The sequence below is a fragment of the Leucoraja erinacea genome, chromosome 11 (genome assembly GCF_028641065.1).
Source record: "Leucoraja erinacea ecotype New England chromosome 11, Leri_hhj_1, whole genome shotgun sequence".
NCBI classification, from domain to species: Eukaryota; Metazoa; Chordata; class Chondrichthyes; order Rajiformes; family Rajidae; genus Leucoraja; species Leucoraja erinaceus.
This window is the reverse complement of record NC_073387.1, coordinates 7,916,618-7,934,009: the sequence shown is the minus strand read 5'-3', so window position 1 is coordinate 7,934,009 and position 17,392 is coordinate 7,916,618. Positions and strand designations below refer to the sequence as shown.

At 41.6% G+C, this 17,392-nt stretch overlaps 2 protein-coding genes across 2 annotated transcripts in view; one reads left to right on the top strand and one right to left on the bottom strand.

Annotated features, from left to right (window-relative positions):
• LOC129701436 (dedicator of cytokinesis protein 2-like) overlaps window positions 1-17,392 on the bottom strand; it is a 671,641-nt gene that overhangs the window by 302,439 nt on the left and 351,810 nt on the right. The gene's annotated exons all lie outside the window — the stretch shown is intronic.
• Window positions 1-17,392, top strand: part of LOC129701437 (protein INSYN2B-like) — a 91,710-nt gene that overhangs the window by 18,110 nt on the left and 56,208 nt on the right. The window contains exon 2 of the mRNA XM_055642617.1: window positions 8,534-8,608. Coding sequence (XP_055498592.1) covers window positions 8,534-8,608 — 75 coding nt within the window. The remainder of the gene's footprint in view (window positions 1-8,533; window positions 8,609-17,392) is intronic.

Genomic DNA, 17,392 nt, shown 5'->3' with positions numbered 1-17,392 from the left:
GAAAATCAGAAATTAATTCAGGAAATACTGCAAATAATTAAAAAATCAAGCAGTATCATTACAAAGAGAAACAAATTTAACATTTCAAGTGAATGATTTCCCTTGAGAAGGAGGTAGTTAGTGGTGTCGCTAATTTTTCAAGATGGAATTCCAAGATGACTGGTATTATTGCCCATTTCTAGTTGCCTTTGAGTACATCACTTCCCTGGACTGCAACCTGAGTAGAGCCCTTGGGTGGGAAGTTCCAGGATTTAAATCCTGCATAACAAAGGAATAGCTTAATATTTTCAAATTAAGGAAGGGGGGAAACTTTATGCCTGCCGTCCTTATTCTCCTTGTGGGTTGGACCACCAAGTTTGGCCATCAGAGTAGATCTGGGTAAATAACTGCAATGCATTTTGTAGAATGCATCTGACAGTATCAGTAATAAAAATGTGAGGCTACCTGGCAAGGTCAAAACTAGATGTGGTCACCATTAGTTCTAATGGGAGATTCAGGAGAAAGGTCCTCATTAAAGAAGAGATTGTAATTAATGTGCAAAGCAGCATAGTTAAGGTAAAACTGCAATGTTTTAGTAGAAGTGGGATATCTACAGAAAAAAAAGAAAGGGATAGGGACATAGAATCATAAAGTAAGCAGTCCAACAGCTTGGAGAAAAGTCAAAAGCCCTTCACCCCAGCTCATCCAGTGCTTCGTCTAAGCTCATCCATTTGCCCGCATTTGGCCTTTATTCCTCTAAATGTTTATGATCCACGTACCTTTTCATTTGACTTTTAAGTGCTGTTATTTTGCCTGCAGAGAAAGTCGTTAACTTTCTCTGCCAGTTTGTTCAGTATATTCACCACACTTTGTGTGAATAACTTGCCCTTCATGTTCCTATTCAATCTTTTCCCTCTCACCTTAAATCTGTCCTCTAATCCTTGATTCCCCAACCCTGGGAAAATATCAATTCACCTTTTCTATGCCCGTCATTATTTTATAAACTTTTATAAGGTTACCCCTCAGTCTGCTGTGCTCCAACAAACAAAGTCCCAGTCTGCCCAACCTCTCCCTGTGATTCAGTCTCTTGAGTCCTAACCACACCCCAATAAATCCTCTCCACACTCTTGCCTTCATTATGGCAGGTGGAACAAAACGGAACACAATACTCCGAGTATATAATCACCAACATTTGTACAAGTGTGAAATAATATCCCAACCTCTATATTCAATTTCCTGACTAATGAAGTCAGATTGTGTCTTCACCATCCTATCTATTGCGGCATCATACATATGTAGAAATGTTACAAAATCTTGAGATTTTAAAAATTAAGTCTGCAATTTATCCCATCAGATAAAGCACAAAATAAGTTTAATTTGACACCTAATTCACTTTCATATCTTCACTATTAAAAAAGTTATGGCCATTTTCATACTTGGAAATTGGCATCTTGTTCCCTTTTGATTTTCCATTGACTTAACACAAAAGTTGTGATCGAGGACAGTGAAATGGCCATAACTTTCTTAAAAATTAAGAGAACTGAAAGACATTTTCAGTTATTATAGATTGAAGCATTCTGAAACAAATATTAAACAATCTTACTTGGATGACCTGAAATTAAAGCATATAATTAGTTAGTTACCCAATTGTAGCTAATTCCAAACTTCAATGACTAGATCTAAACATCTATCCATTTCTTAAGAAAAGATTAACATTTTTAAATAGCCTAAGTGTCCAAATAACATTCACAAAGAATTCACAATAAAACATGATTTTTAAATCTCATTGACATTAATTTATAGGCCAAATGGAAGGAATTTAGTGTTCAATTGCTGTAAATTAATGGCCATTTAAATCAGCTTTCGAGTGGGATCCTGTGGAACGCGCTGGTTTGGAACGTTCCCATTGCGGTAGATTTGTACCCCATATGCCCAGAAAAATACTGCGGGATTTAATGGGCCCCAAATTAGCTACTCGCAACATTAAACTTTGTATAAAGGGATCTTAAGAAGCCCTTTTTAATGTAAAAATAAACAACCTACCTTCCGTTGTCCGCTGTATGAGATCCGTCCCGTTTTCGGCGGTCGCGGGTTTAGTGGATAATTTTTAACTTACTATAACAACTAAATTAACCAATATAGTTTAAAAATAGCTCCAGCGAACCAACGTCCCAGCGATTTTTCATCAGCAACTAAGTAGGCTGAACAACCTCGATTTGAATAGCCTAGGAAAAATCGCGGTTTTAAACCCGCCCCCCTCTCAAAGGCGCCAAAATCACGCACACGGGCTTGGACAGATCTGCAGCGACGCTGAAGGTTGGTTTTGCAACATACATAAAATATGGCTGTATATATCGTTCAGGCTGATCAGCTTCTTGTCAAGTACCTTCTATATAATTATTAAATCGCAGCAGAGCGATGTCGTTACCCACTGAGGTTTAATCGAGAGATTTGATATCAACAGAAGGGGTTTTGAGAAAGAAAGGGTTAGGGTAGAAGATGCATACGCAAATGGTGAAACCGGGTGCCAGTTCAAATTGAAGTCCTTTAGAACCCATCATGAGGCGGTTCACATGTTTTCATGACAAAGAGTGCCTTGACTAACATGCTCTCTGTAAACTGGTAACTATTGATTCTGCAGATGCACCAGACCTATCTCAGTGAAGAAAATAACAAAAATACATAATCCAGATGCTGTAAGTCTGAAACAGAAACTGAAAATGAAATAAAAACAGATCAGGCAGCATCTATGGGGAAAGAGAAAGGTTGAAGTTCACCATTTTCCACCTCGGTGATGTGTAGGAAGGAACTGCAGTTGCTGGTTTACACCGAAGATAGACATAAAGTGCTGGAGTAATTCAAAGACAGGCAGCATCTCTGGATAGAAGGAATGGGTGATGTTTCGGGTTGAGACGCTTCTTCAGACTGGGAGTCTCAGATACAAATGAGGATGTAGAGGTGTTTGTATAGGACGGAACTGCAGATGCTGGTTTACAGCGAAGATAGACACCCATCCATATCTCTAGACTCACTCTCCCTTAACACTCAGTCAGAAGAAGGGTGCCATGCCGAAACGTCACTCATTCCTTCTTTCCAAAGATGCTGCATCTTAGTGATGGTCATTTCACCAAGGGTGAATGGATGGGGTTGGTGCTCAGGCAATTTGATTCAGTACTTGTCTGGCTGTGAGACTGCTAGGAGTATGATCTGCAATTCTGTCCTCCAGTAGCGCATGTACACAGATGACGCTCCAGTGAGGTCAGTCCAAATATTCAGACACTAATGTGAAATGGAGCTTGAATGTCACATCTTTCAGCTCAGCACGAAGCTCTGGACAGGAGAGGCCGCTGATACGGTAATGTAATAACATGAGCATAATGGGAGTTTTATAACTTTATCCCCTCCTCCTGTTTATCGCCCTCCCTTCTCCTTTCTCCTTCCTTCGTCTGCATAATCTTTCCTTAGGAAGAGCTTCAATAATTCACTGACTCTCGTCAACGTATCTGGGTCAGAACACAGCCACATTCTGTGAACGTGAAGCAGCCAGCAGCTCCCAATACTTTCTGTTTTATTATTGACTACTCTGTTCCATCTTAATACATCCTTTGTGTGTTTGTTATGAAAAATACTGTTACACACTAAAAGCCCCGGCTGCAGAAACAAATCTTCGTTCACACTGCAACTCAGATTTATAGTTTGTTGTTGATTTGTTCAACTCTGCACTATACTCCTAAACAAAAGGTTGGTTGAAATATCATCTTCACCTCCCCATAGCCACCCCCACAAGTTATAGACAGAGAAACCATATAACATCACGCAACAATTTCTTCCACCAATATCATCAGCACTAATATCAGAACAGAGTGTTAGTGGAAATGATTCAGTACAGACATAATTTTTTGTTTTATCACTTACATCTGTTAATTGGTGATATAATTTCACAAGGTGAGAGAATTGAACTGGGGGGTCTTGATGCAGAGATATGGGCTATATTCCATTGAGTTCTGAGGGTTGAAGAGTTGGTAGGTCTGAACAGTGATATTCGGGTCATAAGTAATAGGAGCAGAATTAGGGCATTCTGCCCATCAAGTCTACTCCACTATTCATTAATGGCTGGCCTATCTCTCCCTCCTAACCCCATTCTCCTGCCTTCTCCACATAGCCCTTGACACACATACTAATCAAGAATCTATCAATCTCTGCCTTGAAAATATTCATTGAGGTGGCCGCCACAGCCGTCTGTGGCAATGAATTCTACAGATTCACCAACCTCTGGCTCAAGAAATCTCACCTAATCTCTTCCCTAGAGGAATGTCTAATTCTGAGGCTATGACCTCTGGTTCTAGACTCAACCACTTGCGGAAACATCCTCTCCACATCCGCTCTATCCAAGCCTTTCACTATTTTGCTAATGATGCAGTTAGAAAAGGTTCTACTTCACAGCTCCAATGATCTGGTTCAATCTGCCGCTGAGTGCATGGAGTTTGTATGTCCTTCGTGTAACACCATAGGTTTTCCAGGTTGCACCTGTTTCTGACCACACCTCAAAGATTTGAGGTTTGGTCGACCAACTGCCCACTTTAAATCCCCACACTGTGGTGGAATTTGGGGTGAGTTGATGGGAATGAGGAGAGAATAAAATGGGATGAGCATAAACATATGCTTCATGGTCAGCTTGGACCCAAGGAGCTAAAGGACTTGTTTTCTTGCAGTCTGATTCAATGATCAATTCAAAGCATTTAAATTGTGCAGAAGGTAGACAAAAATGCTGGAGAAACTCAGCGGGTGAGGCAGCACCCATGGAGCAAAGGAATAGGTGACATTTCGGTTCGAGACCCTTCTTCTAAACGTCACCTATTCCTTCGTTCCATAGATGCTGCCTCACCTGCTGAGTTTCTCCAGCATTTTTGTCTACCTTCAATTTTTCCAGCATCTGCAGTTCTTTCTTAAACATATAAATTGTGCAAATTCATTTTGATCAATACATGAAATTCAGTTCTGTGGAGAGCAATCAAGAGATACCATTATCTTTACTTCAAGGCAAGGCCTTGATGTGTAAATTAGAGTGACTTTTATCTTTCCACTTAAAGGGTTCATGAAAATCTGGAACTCACTATTAGTTTAGTTTAGTTTAGTTTTGAGATACAGCACAGAAACAGGCCCTTTGGCCCACCGGGTCCATGCCGACCAGCGATCCCCGCACATTAACACTATCCTACACACTAGGGACGATTTGTAAATACCATATTTTCCTTCGCTCCATAGATGCTGCTGCACCCGTTGAGTTTCTCCAGCATTTTTGTACGTACCAAGCCAATTAACTTACAAACCTGTGCATCTTTGGTGTCTGTAGGTTGAGAGTTAATTGAAGCCTTTGAGATCGATATATTTTGTTAGGTGATGGCATCAAAGGTTTTTAGGGATATGATGAAAAAATAGAGATACAGGGAGATCTGTGATCTAATTGAATAACTGACCAAACCTAAGTAATTCATAGTCTATCCCATTCCTGTTTTTTTTGAAAAGCTGTTCTACGGTAGGTTTTTTTAAATCAATTGAATCCCATTTGCCAGGTTTAAAAACAATGCTACTTTAACATACTTTTATGTTTTGCCAGTCTATTTTTTTTATCATGTTGTTGACATTCTTTTGAAGGTAGAGTACATTGAAGAAGCAGGAAGCTGACTTGTGGCAGCGCGATGCGGTTAAATTAATGGGGCAAGAGATACAGTCATTAATCCAAAATCCTGTCAGTGAGTTAGTCAGTTCACCTCTGCACATTAATTAATGATCGTGCATGGCAGTTCCTCAAAGTTAATAACATGAACCATGGAGTATCTGACGTAGGGGGACCACCATAAGGAGGGGCTGGGAGGGAGAACAAAGGGGGACCTGGCGCAAATACTTTGTAACTTTGTAAGCGGCCTTTATGGGCGACTATTTGCATACGTTGGCTGTGCAAGCACAGAATTTCACTTTGACTTATCACATGTGACAATAAAGTATTAATTCATAAAGTGTTAATTCACTCATGTCATCCATCATCAGGAAAAGAAACTTGGATTTCTTTGGCAATTTCTTATAATGTTAGAACACGCCAAAAGTTAATGAGGCTCCTCTGGAATGGTGTTGTATTTGCTGATAGCCAATTTCTCACAAACCATTATGATGATCATGAGGTAGTCTGCGCTCCCTAATGTTGCTTGGAGGCTGAATGGTGGTCAGGTCAATTACTTCTGTTGCCAACTACATCTGTTTTTAGACATGTGGGCCTTGCCTGTTTTGTCTATGATGAGATGAGGCAGCAGGCACATGTTATTGTGAGAGGAACATGGATAATTTTAGCTCGGTGAGATCTAAAGGTGACAGCGGACCCACAGAAGCCAAACCAACATATTACCTTGGTTTACAGAATTGCCGGAAATCAGTTGTTGCCTCATAGAGTTTGCATGTTCTCTCTGTGGCTGCATAGTTTTCCCACATATCTTAAAGATATGCATGTGTGGGAAGGAACTGCAGATGCTGGTTTAAACCGAAGATAGACACAAAATGCTGGAGCAACTCAGTGGGACAGGCAGCATCACTGGAGAAAAGGAAAGGGTGATGTTTCGGGTCAAGACCCTTCTTCTGAAGAAGGGTCTCGACCCGAAACGTCACCCATTCCTTCTCTTAAATACATGCAGGTCGGTAGCATAATTGGCCAGAGTACATTGCCCCAATATGTGGATGAGTGGTGAAATCGAGGAATGAGGGGGTGAATTGAGAGAATTTAGAAAAGTGAGATTAATATTAGTTTAGTATAATTAGCTAGTTGATGGTTGACATGGACTCAATGAACCAACGGGCCTGTTTTCCATGCTGTATCCCTGATTCCCTGACTCCCTGTGATATGACTCCCTGATTCCTGTTTCACTGTGCTCTGAACGCAGTCCATCATGTTCCTGCAGATACAAGGAGTACTTTAGCCTTTCCCTGATTTAGAATGTATTGATCCTCTACAGATTCTGGATACAGACAGGAGACAAGAGAGGTGCCGATGTGTTTTCAGATTTAAAAAAGACACTGAAAATCACCTACTCCTCACCATTCTCCCATGACACATAATTCATCTTTGCCTCTTCTCGCACACATGATGGCCACTCATCAACAATTGAGAGTATAGCTTTAACACTGTTCTCTACCATGAAGCTCACCGTTTGTTCCACTACCCCTCCTCCACCCATGTCCCTGAACCATCTAATCTCTCCCTATTTTGTCCAGTCTCTCAAAGGTTATCCCTTTTATCTTAAGTATATATTCAATCTTTAAATTAATGTATTGATGTGGTTTTCTTTCCTTCAAACAGTTGCTTTTTATTCAATATACGGTTGGACATTCAACGTCCATTTTGTTCATGCCACTTGAATGTATAATCATCCCCAGATTCATTATCATTGAACGTCCTGTTTGACCTCATTATAGCATATGCCACAGATTTGACTGTATCTATGGACACCAGTGTGTCAGCCAATGAACTTATTTACTCACTAATGTTTGTATTTGAACAGAATACTGTTGCAATTGTTTAATTACTAAATAGTCAAAGTTTATTCTCATTACCTATTACAGCAACTTATTTATTTTCTCAATAACAGGACATTATTTAAATTCACAGCAGAACTGTAGCAAACTGCAGCCATGACTAAAATTATTGTAACATCACCTGATACAAAATTAGGTCATTTTCTCCAGTAAAATACTGAAAGTAACAGACAGGTATCTAAGGTAAAAAATCAATTGTTGTCATTTGCACTAGAATGTTATTGAGACAGGAATGACCAAATCACCTGCATTCTCACCAGGTATTTGTTTTCTGAATGCTGTTATCTCATCATTCTCCTATTGTATCCCCTTCTGCTCTGATCCAATATGGAATCATGTCTCAATCCTTCCGAAAACATGAAATAATGTCACAACCCTTCCTAAAACTGCCATTACTCTGTTTTTCCAAGAGCACTGACAAACGCGCACACACACACACACATGAACGTACACACAAACACACCACAAGTGCACATGCACACACACACACATACACACGCACATGTACACACACATGCACGCACACGCGCGCACACACACACGAACGTACACACATACGCGCACACACATATGCACGCACATAAACTCACGCTCATGCACACGTACGCACACATGCGCATACACACACCAACTTACATACACATACACACCGCAAGCGCACACACACACGGTGTGCAGAAGTCACGTTTATTCCTCTTAGATTCTTTTGAACTACTTGACATACAGCAACTACTCATTTATTCCCATAATTCTTTAAATCACAATGAGATTAACAGCTTTAAAGATGCAAAGCCAACCAGGGAGCTGTAAAGTAGATTTTCTTGGAAAAGGACTATGAATGTTTCAAACAGATGTTTGCGAGCAGATTGAATGGTGCACCTGTCTCCACATTACATTACTGCCCAATCCAGTGCAATCATTTGGTGTGAAACTCTGTTTCCCTTTATTTACATTGATTGTCTTTCCGTTAAAGGAGGAACTTCTATCGGACTGGCCAGGACCTGAGTAACTGCAGCACATGTCAGAATACCGCCTGTATCATCTACAGGTACAGCAGTTCACTCATTTATTATTATTTTCTCATGTTTGTTGACAACAACTTGCATTTGTGCTGTGTCTTTGATGCAGAAAAACATCCCAAAGCCCTTCTCAGGTTTACTCTCTTCATCAGTCAACTCATTAACCATGTGAGGAGATGTCAGCACTACGCATGAACTTGGTCAAAGGGGGGACTTTTAAAAGGCATTGTAAAGGAGGAGAAATACATCAAAAAGTTTAGACGCAGAATTCAAATGCTTAAACAATTGTTGCTCACGGTATGTTTATATGTTTAGTCAAGTCACAGTGGATCGTATGATTTACCCATACTAAAGTGCACAGAATTTGTTCATAGAATACCATCGAGGGTATCTTAATTTATCTGTTTATTTGACTGACATGTGAAAGCTTGAGGGCTTTGGTTCTACAAGAGGGAATGGAGTCTATAATATCAGGGCTGCTCCTGACTGTACTAATGTGGGCACATGCTATCAGAGCTTTTGCCCTTAGGACAAATTATCAATTAGGCGGCATCTACATTGACAACTGGATATGAAAGATCAAATGATACAAGTCAAGAAGAGCAGAAGGGGGGGGGGGGGGGGGGAGGAGGGTTGGGGGGGGGGAGGGGGGTGGGGGTGGGATGGGGGTTTGGGAGGAAGAGGAGGGAGGGGGGGGGGGGGGAGTGGGGAGGGGAAGGGGGGGGGGGGGGGGGGCATTGATTTTATCGTCCACAATATTGTTTGTTTTTTAAACATGTATTGAACTTATTTTTGTTGCCAATGATGGTGTCCACCACAATGTTTACAACGTTAAGAATGTTTTGGGGCAGCACGGTGGCACAGTGGTAGAGTTGCTGCCTTGCAGCGGCAGAAACCCAGGTTCGATCCTGACTATGGGTGCTGTCTGTACGGAGTTTGCACATTTTCCCTGTGACCACATGGGTTTTCTCCAGGTGCTCCACATTCCTCCCACATTCCAAAGACGTACAGGTTGGAAGATCGGCTTCTTTAAATTGTTCCCGGTGTGTAGGATAGAACTAGTGTATGGGTGAATGTGGTTGGCGCGAACTCGGTGGGTCTGTTTCCGCGCTGTGTCTCTAAACTAAACTAAGCTAAATATCTGTAGTGTTGCTGCAAGTAAGAATGTCATTGTTCCGTTTCACGACGAATGACAATAAAATACTCTATACCTCTGACCTCTTGGATCTATTGTCACCGCTACTTGTTAGTACTCGTGCAATGAATGGCTGCCCCATTCTCTGCATTTAAGCGGTGACATTGCAAACGTACTTTATTGGCAATAAACTATTTTGGTCATTCTTAAGATCGTGAAACCTTAAGTGATGGAAATAATCACCAGATCAAGCAGCATCTGTGTTCCCGTGTGTCTTGGTGTTGCTTGACCTGCTCATTATTACCAGCATTTATTGTTTGTATTTCAAATATTCACTGCCTCGAACTTTTTGTATTTGAACTAAGGTCGGGATAGACGCTATATAAATGTAAAATCTTCTTTAGCATGCCAATGTGTAGCAAAGTGTGAACATAGGAACAAAAATGTCATGGTATTATGAGAAGAGTAAGAATGATGTCTACAGTTAAACCATGGTTGAGGAGATACTGAAGGTTATAGGTGGTAAATTTAATCATTGTGAATGCTTTTTTCCTGGATCGCAACTCATAGTAATGTTACACTGAGGCATGTAGAAATTACAGTGGAAAACTATCAATTCTGAAGTGCAATTGTGTTTAATATTTTTGTATTAAATGCATATAATAAGTTCCAGCACACAGGGGTGGCACAGTGGTAGAGTTGCTGCCTTACGGCACCAGAGACCCAGGTTCAATCCAGGCTATGGGTCCTGTCAGTACAGAGTTTGTACGTTCTCCCTGTGACCTTGATGGTTTTCTCCGGGTGCTCCAGTTTTCTCCCACAATCCAGACATGCAGGTTCACATGTTAATTAGCTTCTGTACATTGTCCCGAGTGTGTAGGATAGAACTATTGTATGGGTGATTGTTGGTCAGCACGAACTCGGTGGGCCGAAGGGCCTGTTTCCCTGCCATATCTCTTAACTAAAATAAATGATACTACTCCCGACCCCAAGTTTCTACACCCCATTCAATTACTGGGATTCACATCCAATTTAGTTTAGTTTAGTTTGGTTTAGTTTAGAGATACAGCGTGGAAACAGGCCCTTCGGCCCACCGGGTCCATGCCGACCAGCGATCCCCGCACATTAACACTATCCTACACCCACTAGGGCCAATTTTTAAATTTACCAAGCCAATAAACCTACAAACCTGTACGTCTTTGGAGTAGTTGATTATGTCCCTGTCCCACCTAGGAAACCTGAACGGAAACCTCTGAAGACTTTGCGTCCCACCCAAGGTTTCCGTGCGGTTCCCAGAGGTTCCCGGAAGTTTTTGTCAGTCCCCCTTCCTGCTTCCATTACCTACAACCTCCGGCAACCATCTGCAACCTCCGGGAACCGCACAGAAACCTTGGGTGGGGGGCAAAGTCTCCAGAGGTTTCCGTTCAGGTTTCCTAAGTGTGACAGGGGCATTAGTCTTTGTCTCAGTTGACACGTTGGTGTAATGTTGAGGGAGTGACAAACCATTAGATGCAGACACAAGGAACTGCATATGGTGAAATCTTGAGCAAAAACCCAAAGTGTTGGAGGATCGCAATGGGTCAGGCAGCATCTCTGCAGGACATGGATAGGTGACATTTCAGGCCAGGAATATTTGGATACTATTTGGTTTAGTTTAGCTTAGTTTAAAGACACAGACCCACCTAACAATACTCTTCACACACAAGGGACAATTTTACATTTATATACCAAGCCAATTCACCTACAAACCTTGGAGTGTGGGAGGAAACCAAAGATCTCAGAGAAAACCCACACAGGTCACAGAGAGAATGCACAAACTCTGTACAGACATCACCCGTAGTCAGGATCAAAACCGGGTCTCTGGTGCTGTAAGGCAGTAGCTCTACCGCTATGCCACCGTGCCACCCATTTGGTGTGTTCACTTTCACATAGGCATCAACTGTGGTTCAGGTGGTAACACCACTATTAGTCCAAGAGACTGTTTCCTCTCCAAAGCAATTACTATCTAAATCTACGCTGACTCGCTGGTGCAGTGCTGAGAGAATCCACTTTAAAATGGGCGTGAAAATTCAAGTCATTGTTTTAAGTACATGCAGAGAAACCGTTTCCATTTCCAGTATCATTGCCAAGATGAAATCTACAAGCAATATTACTGAACACAAATAACCTTATAATTTTCATATTTTTGTTTGTAGGAATCTGCAGTGCAAAAAATGTTTACTGTGTTTCCTTAGTTCCCAGAGTGGCAATACTTCAAATGTTCATAGGCTGCAAAGAACATTCAGAGAAGCCAAGAGCTTGATAAATGGATATTTTCTCATGATGAAACATTGAACCAAGTTACCATCCCCACTCTCAGACAGGCATTATCACAATCTAAGGAGGAGCAAGGAATTTCCCGCAAAGTGCAGTCTGATATTTACCCACAACCAACACCACAAAATCAGACTAAAACTGCTCCACAATGTGGGTTCTAGTCCTGTGCAGATTGAGCTTTCCTGTTCTCTATCATTTTCCAATGATTCTAATTTGAGATTTTTAGATACAAGGTCTAGTAATCCTGAATACTTTGAGCGATGTCAGTTTCTCGGTGGAACTTTAACATGTTCCATGATTGAAAAGCACGCACAGATTTAGGTCACAAATGCAGAACCAAAAATGATAAACAGAATTAAACTGTAAAAGGTCATTCATCAGAATGTTGCCTTGATTACTTGATAACTAAAGTCTATAGAGAGTGATTGAACAGATGGGGCTTGTTCATCCTGGAGTGAAGGAGGCTGAGGGGTAACCTGAGAAAGGGATATACAATGATGAGGACCATAGTTCATGTTCATAAGTGATAGGAGCAGAATTAGGCCATTTAGGCCATCAAGGCTAATCTGCCATTCAATCATGGCTGATCTATCTCTCCTTCCTGACCCCATTCTCCTGCCTTCTCCCCATAACCCCTGACACCTGCACTAATCAAGAATCTATCTATCTCTGCCTTAAAATATATCAATTTACGTCCTCCATAGCCTTCTGTGGCAATGAATTCCACAGATTCACCACCCTCTGACTAAAGAAATTCCTCCTCATCTTCCCAATGGATGGCCTTTAATTCTGAGGCTATAGCCTCTGGTCCTAGGCTCTCCCACTAGTGGAAAAAATCTTCTCCACATCCACTCTATCCAGGCCTTTCACTATTCAAGTAGATAGGGTAGATAGTCTGAATTATTTTCCTGCATTAGTGGTGTTTAATGTGAGTGGGAGAAGAATTAAAGTGGATTTGTTGGGTACGTATCTCAGAGAGTCATTGGTATCTGGAGCATGCTGCCAGTGGAGGTGGTGGAGTCAGATATATGCAATATACTTAAACAGCATTTTGACAGGTACTTGAATTGGCAAGTGACAGAAGGAGTCAGATCTAAAGAGGCAATATGGAATTAGTTTTGATTAGCAAAATGGGACTTGGTAGACTGGCAAAATATTTAGCAATTTAATTCTTAATTATAGAGATACAGTGTGGAAACAGATCCTTTGGCCCACCAAATCCACACTGACCATTGATCTGTACACCAGTTCTATGCTCTCCCATCCTACACACTAGGACCAATTAAAGAGGCTAATTAACCTACAAACCTGCACATCTTTGGAGCGTGTGAGGAAATTGGAGCAACAGAAGAAAACCCACGTGGTCTCAGGGAGAACGTGCCAACTCCGCATGGACAGCACCAGTGGTGAGGATCAAACCCGGGTCTTTGGCACTCTGAGGCATCAGCTCTACCTCTCCGCCACTGTGCCAGTTATGGTGGATCAGAGGGTCTGTTTCCATACTGTATGATGCTATATTTGTATGAACATCTGAGATGACTTTCCCAACAGTGGGTAGCTTTGTTTGCTCCTTAAGACAATCTGTTTAACTAAGAAAGCATGAGTCGAAACATTGACTGCTAAAAACAGTGAAGGTCTCATTTTGTCATTCAACTGCCCACAAAACACTTGGCATTTAAAAAAACAAAACAATGTTATATCAATTCAAATCATCTCAGTCAAGTTCGCAATGGATGTTATAACACAGCATATAAAATGCTTTCAGCTTCACTGCTTGCCTGATTAGAACTATGTCAAAGAGAAGGATTGAAGGAAATGGTAATCCCAGGCTGGAGAAGTAGGTCAGTGTGTTTAAGTTTCAGACTCATGTACAAGGGGGCCTTATAATAAGAGTGCAATATCTTTAAAAGAAAATAAATGTTCTTCTATCGCTCTGCGCTCTTCCCTTGGTACAACTAAAAATAGCTGAAGATGATGTTAGAAAGTCAAGGTTAGTTTTGATGAGAGAAATAGGCTCAGATGATTGACGATCATGCTTTTGATTTCTTGTTTTAATGGCAGGAAATCAGGTAAACAAAGAAATAAATATCTGTACTAAATACGATACATCGTGTCCCTAAATTGACGTTTCTGAGATTGATTAACAGACCAAGTCATGTACGCTTGCCTTTTTGAGCGTGAGGCACTAATTAATCCTGACCTATATCTTCCAGTTAGATTATGGCTGAGTGCCAATAACGTGGCTCAGTTTCCTGTGATACACAGAGATTCCCCGTTCTGCGCACCTGAAGAAGGCGGATGTAACTATCTGAAGAATGGCTGGGTGGGTTAAACTTCAAAGCCCCTGTTTCTTGTGCTTAAATCCAGCCCAAGTCAAACTGGAAGAAAGCATTTTGCTACCTATCCTCATAAGAATGCTGGACCAGCTCCCAAACAATTCTGTGTTCCTGGGTCTGAATTCAAAAGCTGCAAATGCTAAATTAGTAACTTCATCCAGCAAGATGAACTGGAAAATGGAAAGTCTGGTATTGTGGAATCAGAGAACGGAAGAAACAGGAGCAGGGCTAGGTCATCCACCAGTTCGAGTCCACTCCACCAGCCATCAAGTTCATGGCTCATCCTGTACCTCAGCGTCATTTTCCACCACCGTCCCCATATCCCAGAGAGTCGCACCATTGGAGGAGGAGGAAGTGGGGTGGGGGGTGATGTAGGTCATTGGAGGTCAGACCGGGTTGTGAAAACATGAGATAGACACAAAAAGCTGGAGTAACTCAACGGGTCAGACAGCATCTCTGGAGAAAAGGAATGGCTGACTTCTTCGGACTTTTTTGGGGAAGAAGATAAAACCGGGCCGTACGGGGCTGGGAAACGATAAGGCAGGAGGCTTTGGAGGGCAGACAGCTGGAATTGAAAATATTAGTGGGAATGACTGAATTAAGGAGAAGCCCAAACTTTAAGCTACCCCTGACTCATCTCCATATTTAATGTGCGCCCTAGCATCCTTACCTAAAAGGAAATATGGGTAGTTCTGCTGTAACATGTGGCTCCATTAAACAAATTGGATATTATGCAACAGATGAATTAGGAAACACAATTTGTATTACATGGGCCTCATTGGGCCTCATTGGTTATTACATTATTACACTGTTTCGGTTGGGAATTTAATTTAATTTAAAAACTAAAATTCCCAATAGTACTTCGGAAATTGGCAACCAAAGAAAAAAGTTGTCTTGGGGAAAATATATTTCCATATAATCTCCTCGCAATAGACACCATTGTCTCATAAGAACACAATGTCCTACCACAGGAGATCATAGATATTGATAAGAAATCACTTCTATTGCCACTTGTGCAGTGATGCTCTACTAAACAATGTATAACATATAGTGCTTATTATTTTTAGCTTGGGTTAACAAAAATAAACATATCTATTAAAAATGCTTGTTTTTAAAAATCCTATGGGGGAAGAAAAACATTGTTATTGCCTGTCCCAGTTTCACGATCTAATTCATGACCTCTGCCGAGTTTGCCCTTGACTCGTACTCGCAGCATGGTCGTCACGAGGTCATAGGAGGTTGTAGGGGAGGGAGATGTTTCCCCTAACTAAGGAACTGGGAGTAGGGATCCCACTCTCAATATAGGAATTTGCTTATTTAGTACTGAAATGTGGAGGAATTTCTTCTTTCTTAGGGGTGGTGAATCATTGGAATTCTCCACGTCAGGGGACTATAAGGACTTCATCTTTGACTAGATTCAAAACAGAGAACATTATAGTCCTAAGATAGACACAAAATGCTGGAGTAACTCAGCGGGACCAGCAGCATTGCTGGCGAGAATGCATGGGTGATGTTTTGGGTTGAGACCGTTCTTCAGACAAGAGACAATAGACAATAGGTGCAGGAGTAGGCCATTCAGCCCTTTGAGCCAGCAACACCATTCACTGTGATCATGGCTGATCATCCACAATCAGTACTCCATTCCTGCCTTCGGCCTCCAGCATTTTGTGTCTATCTTCAGTTTAAACCAGCATCTGCAGTTCTTCCTACTCATTATATTCTAAGCTCTACAAGGAATAAAGGGATAAGTGGATGGGGATGAAAAATAAGATATTCAGGGAGAGATTAGCCACGATCTTAATAAGTAGGGGAACAACGTTAAATGATTGACTATCTATTCCTGTCCCTATTTGTTATAGTGGATAACATACAGTAGATTAGTAGAGTCATAGAATCATAGAGTGATACGACGTGGAAACAGGCCCTTCAGCTCAACTTGCCCACACCGACCAATATATCCCAGCTACACTAGTCCCACCTGCCCATGTTTGATCCATATCCCGCCAAACCTGTCCGATCCATGTACCTGTCTAATTGTTTCTTAAATGTTGGGATAATCCCTGTAGATACCATAAAGTGGACTTGACATGGAAGGGACAAGGAACCTAAGGCGATGGCACACAGTGTGTGAATTTATTGTCTAACCTTGCCTTGTGTTCTGCAGCAGTCAGTCCCAGTTCAGTGTGACAATGCACAGCCAACTCCAGTCCCACCACACAGGGTTTCAACAAAGCTAACGTCAGGCGCACAGAAGGAACAGCACTCCTCTTATCGAGGTTGATGCTCCTTATGGTAGATCAATACAGCACTCAGAACATGATGCATTGACTGCTTTGGACTCCAGCCACTTCTCAGCCCTCTTGGAATCAAAGATTCATGCAGCATAGAACCAAACCCTTCAGCCCACCATGTCGATGCTGACCATCAAGCACCAATTTACATCAAACAGTTTGATTCTCCTCACATTCCCAGCAAGTTGCCCCTGACTCTACTACCCACCTGCAGAGTAGAGGTAATTCAAAGTAGCCATACATATTTGGGTTTGGAAGAAAACCAGGGCATCCAGAGAAACATAGTAAACAGGTGCAGGGGTAGGTAATTCGGCCCTTCGAGCTATTCAATATGATCATGGCTGATCATACAAAATCAGTACCCTGTTCCTGCTTTTTCCCCATATCCCTTGATTCCGATAGCCCGAAGAGCTATATCTAACTCTCTCTTGAATACACCCAGTGAATTGGCCTCCACTGCCTTCTGTGGCATTGAATTCCACAGATTCACAACTCTCTGGGTGAAAATGTTTTTCCTCATCTCAGTCCTAAATGGCCTACCCCTTCTTCAGTCTGAAGAAGTGTCTCGATCCGAAATGTCGCCTATTCCTTTTCTCCATAGATGCTGGCTCATGCGCTGAGTTTCTCCAGCATTTTTTGTCTACTTTTGATTTTTACAGCATTTGCAGTTTCTTCTTAAAAATACCCCTTATTCTTAAACTGTGACCCCCTGGTTCTGGACACCCCTAACATTGG